This window comes from Marmota monax, unplaced genomic scaffold (genome assembly GCF_021218885.2).
Source record: "Marmota monax isolate L192 unplaced genomic scaffold, Marmota_monax_Labrador192_F-V1.1 WCK01_AAM20220418_F8-fsc00247, whole genome shotgun sequence".
Taxonomy (NCBI): domain Eukaryota; kingdom Metazoa; phylum Chordata; class Mammalia; order Rodentia; family Sciuridae; genus Marmota; species Marmota monax.
This window is the reverse complement of record NW_026694880.1, coordinates 1,256,532-1,265,635: the sequence shown is the minus strand read 5'-3', so window position 1 is coordinate 1,265,635 and position 9,104 is coordinate 1,256,532. Positions and strand designations below refer to the sequence as shown.

The window sequence follows — 9,104 nt, the reverse complement described above, 5'->3', positions numbered from 1 at the left end:
GAATCAATGAGCCAGACTGTTGAAACAGATTAATATGGTGGGAGAAATGCCCAACTTATTACCCTGAGCTCTGTTAGCTCACAGAAATTATATAGATGCCTTGCTTCTGTTTCTCATTGCTTTCAGCTCAAGTAATTCCTCTTCATTCCCCAGAGAGGACACACACATAAGCCCTTTAATGTCCTTCCATCTCTCTTAGGCCTGATTACTTTAGAATAGTGTTTGAATCCTCAAACTAATTGAATCTACTCATAAATTTCCTTTAGGGCAGCCACAAAGTGAAACCTTACCTATTTACCATCCCAGTTAAATCAGGGTTTCTTAAACATTATCACTTATAATGAATCTTTTTTTTGTCATTACACTACTTCAAAATCACATTTTCCTTTAGAAGGAAAGTACTTTTAATGTATAATATTTAGCATTTCAATTATGTCATCATCTGTGATGTGATTTATGTAAGGAATTTTGAGTTTTAAATAGCTAGCTTTCAGGGGGGGTTAGGATTGTGGCTCAGCAGTAGGGTGCTTGCCTAGCACATGGGAGGCACTGGGTTTGATCCTCAGCACCACATAAAAATAAATAAAGTTATTGTGTCTGACTAAATAGCTAGCTTTCAGATTATAGGCTACTTAATGTTTATCTAATACAAATACATCTACAAAATATTTTACTCAAAACCAAATGCTACCATGTTTTATATAAGTTGGCTACTAAAGTTTCTTTAAAAAATATATTCTAAATTTTGAGAGTAAGTAACTATTCCTGCAGAAATAATAATAGGATGAATATAAAGGCATAAAGTATCTCTTAACAATGGGGATACCGCCTGAGAAAATCGTTACTAGGTGATTTCATCATAGTATTGACAACGCAGTGTGAATTTACACGCCTGGATGGTATTGGCTACTACCTACCTAGGCCACGTGGTTTAGCCAGCCCACTGCTCCTAGGCCACCACCTGTGTAGCATGTTACAGACTATAGTGATACTGTGGGCAACTGCAGCACAATGGTAAGTTTCTATTATCTAAACATACCAAACACAAGAAAGCTTCAATAATAGGAATTTTCCGCTCCATTATAATCTTTTGGGATCACCTTCATGTATATGGTCCTTAGACCAAACATCGTTATGTAGCGTATTACTTCATATATTATCAAGGGAAGAGTACTGTCACTGAATAACAAATGCAGATAAATTTTTTAACTGAAATGCATTGCCAATTATTATATGAAATGCAGTTGCTAATCAAAATAAAAGTGTTTTAGAGAAGATTTTAAGGTTCATGGAGACATTTAAAAATGTGTAACAATCTAAATTACTGATTATAGTTACTAAGTGAGTGTACTTGAAAGGAGAAATCCGGGGTATACAGGTTTAAAAAAAACACTGAAAATACATTGATGTTTGTACAAAATTACTTAGTATTTATTTATTGATCTAAAAACAACAGTAAATTTGGAAGAATACTTCTCTGTAACATTGTATGTATATAAAAAGTTAACAAACAGACTCTTTGGTTTATTATTTCCTCTTTTTTGATTTTAAGAATTAAAGAACCAAACTGAATATTATGATAATTTTTAAAACAACATCACACATAAGTCACAAGTGTAATTAACATAAAACAATGGTTCTACTTTATATCCCTTAGCCACAGGCACATTAAGAATCAACAGATATTTACCAAATAATCAAATATTTGTGGAGTAATAGTTGAATAAGGACAGGTCTTGAATAAAGCTAAATTAGAATACATCCAGAATTCAACCTCTTTTGTTGTTTATCTGGATTGCACTAGGTGTCGCCTTGGCTAAACAAGATTCGTGCTTCTATCAGTGTGGACTGAAAACATGTACCCAATATCTCAAGACACCATGTCAGAACTGTAGCATCTCCATCATAATAAAGGGACATAAAGTGTTCAGGATGCAGGGTTATTCACTCTATTCTGAAGCCAACTATCAAGAACTACTTTGAAATCATACCCATTTTCTTGAGTTTCTGCTTATAAACTAATATACTATGTGGAATCAAAAATTGCCTTATCAAAATTTAATGTCAAAGTACACCTGCATGACATTATCTTTCCAATAATAATAATAATATGGGGAGAAAAAGAGAAGCTGTATTGCTTGAAATTATTATGTACACAAACTTGGCTAGTGTCAGTAAAAAAATGAAACACTGAAACTTTTTTTTTGAAGTTATTATGTGTTTGCTCTGTCCTAACCCTGGGGAATTTATCAGCTCAGAAACTTTGGAAGGTTATTATGTACATATTCTGACATACAGGTATTTCTGGAGGGAAAAATAGAAGGAAAACAATCAAAGAAAAAAGGCAAAGGAGAATAAATCTGTTGTGCAAAACTCTAAATTACCTGTCAAGGTGGATGGAATAAAGCATCCTAAAAACTCCCCAATTCCACTAAGAGGAAGAGCACAGTAACTATTTAAAAGGATGTACCTAAAAGCTATTTGTTTCCAGAAATTATATAAGTTGCTGTACAAAATGGCAACAGACTGTTGTTTGAACAGGAAGTTTGGGTTTCTATATCATTTCAGGTTTTAAAGTCACACTGCACTCAACTTCAGGGCTTTTTATTTCATAGCTGCCTAATGCCAATTAGCTCATTATCCTCTTATCTCTGATAGATGCCTAGTCCAGTACCAATAAAGAACAGAAGATATATTGAAGTCCATCTAGTTTGGTGAACTGTAAGTTCTGGACTTTAGAACGTGGGTAAAGAACTATGATCCAGAATTACCACAGTAAATTTTGCTAAGAGCAAAATGAATAATCTCTTCCACGCACTGAGCTCCAATTGTAATGCTTTTTAGTGACCTGACAGTAACCCATGAAGATCATATAATCTCTAGGTAACTATAAAAATTAAGCAACAAAATAATTAATATGTCTCTCATTGCAAATGGAATCCTTTGTCTGATTTACAAGGAAATATGTATTCCAAAGGTTATTATTAATCAAGTTTTCTGCAAATATAATTGGTTACCTTTCCTGTAATAAATGAAAACTCAAAAAGTTTTATTTTTATGCTATTAATTTCTTAGGGAGTATGAAAATTTCAAGTTGATGATACTCATTTTTCCAAAACAATAAAAAGTCATGTTGCAGTACTTGGGAATTTCCTTTATTATATGGAAGCTTTAAACCCTACTTTTGTGGATGATATAAAACTAAGTATACATTTTGGATTTGTATTTATAAAATGCTATTTCTGTACAGTTACTGGCATATTTCTATGATTTGTAAAAGGAGAAAGAGCAAAAGACAAGAGTTCTTCAAGAACAGCAGGGGAGAGGCCAGCAAAGTATAGTGCAGCATAGGATGAAAAATACAGGCTTTGTGCTCAAACCTCAGTTCTGCCAATTCAGTGCTATGTGACTCTTGAAAGGTCATGTAACCGCTCCAGAGCTCATTTTGTCTTCTGTAAAAGGAGATTCTTACTTCACAGGGTCATTGTAAATATTTAATGAGACAGTGTATTTAACACTGAGCTTCCTGACGGGATGCACCCTTCTCTAGCCCACAGCCTACAGGTCAGAACTCACTTCTGGCTCTCTTGGCTGTGCTCTCACTGTCACAGGTCTTCTGGTGGCAGGAGATGACAATGGCTTCCTAGCAATTAAAACTGGCCCCATTAGATTATATTCGGAACTTAATCTCATTTTAATCCCTCAACCTCACCTATGATGATTAATTTAAGGTTTGTGTGTCCCTATTATCTGGTGAAATTCAGCTTAACCTCTCCTGGTTGATCACTGTTGCTTTAATCCTACCAGGTGGGGCAGGACAGGCACTGAACCGACTGGGAGGTAGTGACTGTGACGGAATGTGACAGTTCAGAGCCATTGCTTATTAGTTATGTGACTTGGGACATTATCTCCCTGAGTCTCAACTATCAAACCAATCATCTATGAATATAAATATTGGGGAAAATGTCACCCACAAAATATGGTCATGTCAACTTAAGCTTCTAGCTCATGACCTGGTCTATAGTTAAGTGTTCAATACATGTTAAGCTTTGCTTTTCCCTACTGTCACAATTTTCTACTGTCATGTTTCTTTTCATGTGTTTAAATACTGTCATTATTTTAATTAATTTAATGTTATAGATATTAATATTTGACTGAATCTTGCATTTTTAAAACAATGTATGTCCCTCATAGTGACTTAGAAGATGTTAAATGATACATTTAAAGTGTCAGAAAAGCACTTCACATTTCTGACATGATCCATTGTTTCTCAAATTCTATACCTGTGTATAAAGAAAAGCCAAGGTAAGTGTTTACAAGGGATACGGAGCTTTAATTTCAATAACTTAAGAAAGGCAAAGGGTATCATCTAATCTGAATATCATCATCAAATCAAGATATATAAAGATTTAAAAACCAACCAGGTCCTACAGTAAAGGAAAAACTAGGCCTAGTTCTCACTTTCAGCAGGGTACTCTTGTAAAAGCACTATGGTGTCATATAATATTTGGCTCACGTTTTTCAAAAAGTAAATATTTTTTTCAAGCAAAACATCTCAGTACTGTTATGTTAATCCAAAATAAAAATTTAGGCAGGATATTATATTTCTGAAGTCTTTATATGTTAGAAAAAGTAGGATATATAGTCTAGGTTTCTGGCTTGCTATAAATTGACTAAATCATGATGATAGAAGATGGATAGTTAATTGGGGGGAGGGGGGGCAGGGCGTGGAGCCTGCCTGGGTCCAAACTGGAAAGAGGCACATCCAAGATGGTTTTTAAAAGATTAGGAAACAGGATCCTATGAGTATTGTTGTACACATGAGACTCATACTTTGCAAACACTTAAGCAAAATCAAAAACTGTGGTGAAGTATATAGTATAAATGTTACTATTCTTTCCCAAACAATTGTATACTGCTCCACAGTAAAGCTAATAAAACATGACAAGTTATCCTGTAAATTTAAAGTTAATTAAAAACAAAAAAGGCTTTATCACATTTTCTTATATATTTCAACATGTGAAAACATCATAAAGACATAAAGCATCACTTTTTTATAGTATGTTCTTTTTTCAAAAACACAGACTTTGGAATGAATGGTCAAAATCTATGTACCACTTGTTCACTCAAGTTTCTAATAAAACACTTAAGATTTTTCAGATTGAAGAAAACAATTTAGTTTACACTTTTTTTCTACCATTACAATTTTAAAATCATGTCTTTACAGAGAAAGTCCATCTATAGGGTAATTAAGCACAACTAATTTTATCATACAGAACAATAACTGCTGTACACTACTATGCTGTGAACATGTAAGTCACACCCACAGTTCTTCCATTACAGAAATCTGTGCACATGTTATAACAACTATCCACTGTGTTCTTTGGACAAGTATTTATAGCTACATTCATTTATATTTCAATAGCTATTTGAAATTACAGCATTTCATTTGTTTTTGTGGATAAAATTTCCAAACTTTTGCATAAATCCTCGAAACTTGTTTTCATTTGGCTGATAGGAGCGGTAAACACCAGCATTGTAATTAAGCATTGGGCTGGTTCTGCCATAACTGTTACCCATCGTTGTGGGTTTTATTTCTGGGCGATTTACACTGGTATTTGGAATGCTGCTTGTTGGCTGCATAGAGCTCTCGATCTTACAAAATGGCTCAAATCGACTGTAAACACGCCGGTCAGTTGAATGAGTTCGGAGAAGCTCACTGGGCTTTGGCCTTGGAGAAGAGGTTGCTCTTCTTTCAGGAACAACAGGTACATTCACCTCCTTTGAATCGCGGTATTGTATCTGTTCAGTGTTAAATCTTGGGGCAGAGGCATCTCCTGCCCTCTCCAAGAACTTTCTTTCAACTTGACCTGGGGAAGGTATTATTTTGTCTCTTTCATCTGATGGAGGATTCATCCCCTGAATTGAGCCAACTGTTACATCTTCCTTACTCTTGTGAATGCTGCCTTGAGAATTTGATGAGGAAGAACGCTTTCTTCTAGGAGATGAATCAACTTTTGGTTCTGATTTCTTTAGTTTTTGATTCTCCTCACCTTCAGATACTAATGTGTCAGAGCTACTGCACATTCTATAAAATGCAGGTGCTTTGTTTTTGGATAGATTTTCTTTCTTTTCTGGGGTAAGGCTAAGTAATGACCTTAACTTCTGAGATCCCTTTTTCAAAAAACTTGGGGAACCCTTTACCTCCTTCTTTGATGCATGTTCTTTGTTGGGTTCCTCTTTATTCACATCAAGTAAAGCAGCCATGGAAATTGATTTGGTGGTGGTGCCACTTGGAGCATCTTTCTTGATAGAGGCTTCCTCCCCCTCCTCCTCCTCCAAGTTATGGGTCACATTGTGCATGCTTTTAGAACTTTTTAGCAAATCCTCTTTGGGTTTTTCTGGTTGTCTAACTCTATTCCTGGTAAGTGTACTATATACATAATGCTTACTATTTCCATGATCTAAATTGGGTTTTGAATGGTCAAAGAATGGGAAGCTGCGTCTTTTAAGAAGATTCTCTTTTTGTTGATTCTTCAGATTTTCTGCCTGCTTATTTACACACAAGGTTGTATATATATAGTTGTTTGATTCTGCATGGGCATTTGTAGTTTGGTTTAAGATTGGTGACTGGTTTTCAGGAACCTGCAAGGTATGCATTTTTGGTGCTTCTGACTGAATTGGGAGCTTGGGGATTGATTCAGGTAAAGGTTTCTCTGTCAAATGCTGTACACTTGGAGGGGTATCTGGGATCTCTTTAGGTGTGTCACTTCCCTGGGAATCAACGATAGTTGAATTGGAAGAGCTGGTTGTACAACTGTTAACTTCTTGCTGCTCAGGTAGAGTTGGTTTAAATACAAAAGAGGAGCGAAGCCGAGAGTGAGTATAAACGGCATTGGCTTTCAAATTCTCAGAGCTATCATAGCCCTCAAATCGGTCACCTAAAGCGGAGCCATTTGATTCAGGTGTGCCTTCTGAATTGTCATTTAAGTAGGATTCAATTCTCCAGTTGCGCAGGAATGATTTAGTGGTGTGCTCGAGGGTTGGCATTCGTTGTTGTAAAGAGCGAATGTGATTATCTGTCCCATTAAAAGACCTCCGCACATTCGAATTCCTTTCTGCAAGATTTGTTGTCTTTCTCTGGGCAAGCCGATTGGCAAAACTCTGGGTGGGTGTATTATGGTGGCCTGTATAGCCTCCCCGCGATGAGGATGCCACACTGAGACTATCTGAAGGCCTCTTCCAATTCCCAGGAGGATTATTGGTTCGATTCAGAGCCCTATTAAGCAGCAGGTATGGTGTTGTTTCTGGCTGTTCCCCAGCATAACTATGTCTTTTCCAATTTTCATTTATTTGATTGGGTTGAAACTGTCGGATTGTGTTTGGACCATTAAAGTTTGGAATAAAATGAGGTTTGTATCCATGATTTCTTATGTTGTATTTGTCATATTCATTTAGGGCATATATCCCTCTGTTTTTGAAGTAACTAGAATCTAGTTTATGAATTTTGTCTTGTCTACCAAAGAGGTTTCTTTGGCTGGAAACAGAAGCTAGTGAAGAAACCGATCGCTGGTAGGTGCCGTTCTCCCAGAGTGCCTTGCCATGCTTCACCCTTGCCAATTCCTCCTGAGCAAATGAACTGGGGACACAGGATCTGGCATAAAGGGTTCTAAATTCTTCATCAAAGGACTCAACAAGTTGCCCTGTGATTATCTGGACCATGCTGAGGTGTGCTTTTTCAAATGACCACATGTAGCTGAAAAAAAAAAGAAAGAAAATTATAATTTTGCTAGGTTAAAATTATGATGATAATATATAGTTCTACAATGTCATTTAATATTAACAAAAGAATACTGGTGTTTGTTCTGCTTGGATAGCATAGTTTATAGAATTTTTCAGTTATTTATGCTTGTAATGTAGGTATCTCCTATGTTCAAAGAACAAAGCAACTCAACTTCTGGTATTAAATCCACTCAAGAGTTTTTTATACTACTTTCCAGAAGCTCAGAGAAAAGCTTGCTGTGCATTTTTCATCTTTACCTACCAAGATTTTATGGAGTAAACAATATTATATTTCACATATACTATCCTGCCAGGGTATAGAAAAGCCAGTACTGGAGGAAAAGCTGGGAGGCCTGGCTTCTGCAGAGATATAGCCACATGAGCTTGGACCTCACTTTCCCCAAGTCCAAAATAAGGACATAGATAGTATCATAGCTACAATACCCTATGCTCCTAGGATGTAATAATGCAAGATGAGCCTGTGCTAATGCATGTATTTTGAAAGTCTCAGTGTCTTCAGACTGTTATCTCTGTGGCTTACTCAGCAAGTGTAATTTAGGTTGCAGGGAGCTGTAAACAGGATTTATAGTTAGCTTCCTCAATCACTAATGGGCATACTTCCCTGTACTCGGTGTACACAGGACTAGTAACTGTAGTCCTTATAAGCCATGCCATTCAAAAATGTCAATCAGGATCTTTTAATATAGAATGCAATTTATAAGACATTAAGGTTTGTAATGACTTACAGTACTTTATGGAACTTTCAACTCCTTTCCACCTTTAGAGGTAACAGCTCTCTTGAAATTTTCTATCAAATTTTAAATCTGATTTTTGAAAACATAGATGATATAAAGAACCACTATGCTGGAAAAATGCATTGCTAATATGCTATGCATATGCTATGTACATAATACAATGGAGGTTTATACAAAAGAGAAATGAGACAGAGACACATTCTACATTAAAATATCTTACTATCTATAGAGGGAAACAACAACAAACACAAATATAAAGATTTTTTTTAAACCTGCATAGTAATAATTTAAAATGCACAAAACAACAATATAACACTTAAGAATCTTGCTATGCTGATATGCTCAAGTTTATCTGTTATCCTGGTGGAATGTGTGGTTTAAGAATATTTACCAGCTGCTTTTTATGTGAATATGTGAGCCACCAGGATGACTTAAAAGAAATTGTACAAAAGTCAATAAATAATTTTCAATTCAATTGAAGATATGAATACAACATGCAATCAAGTAATGAAATAAATAACTAGAAAGTATGTGGAAATCCCTTAAGAGAGTGGGAGCTTAGTGAAA

General features: G+C 35.6%; 1 protein-coding gene across 2 annotated transcripts in view; it reads right to left on the bottom strand.

Annotated features, from left to right (window-relative positions):
• Positions 1 to 1,407: 1,407 nt before the first annotated feature.
• Positions 1,408 to 9,104, bottom strand: part of Fam83b (family with sequence similarity 83 member B) — an 81,645-nt gene continuing 73,948 nt past the window's right edge. For both annotated transcript variants that reach the window (XM_046426713.1, XM_058573389.1), the window contains exon 5: positions 1,408 to 7,756. In XM_046426713.1, coding sequence (XP_046282669.1) covers positions 5,446 to 7,756 — 2,311 coding nt within the window. In that variant the 3' untranslated portion in view covers positions 1,408 to 5,445. The remainder of the gene's footprint in view (positions 7,757 to 9,104) is intronic.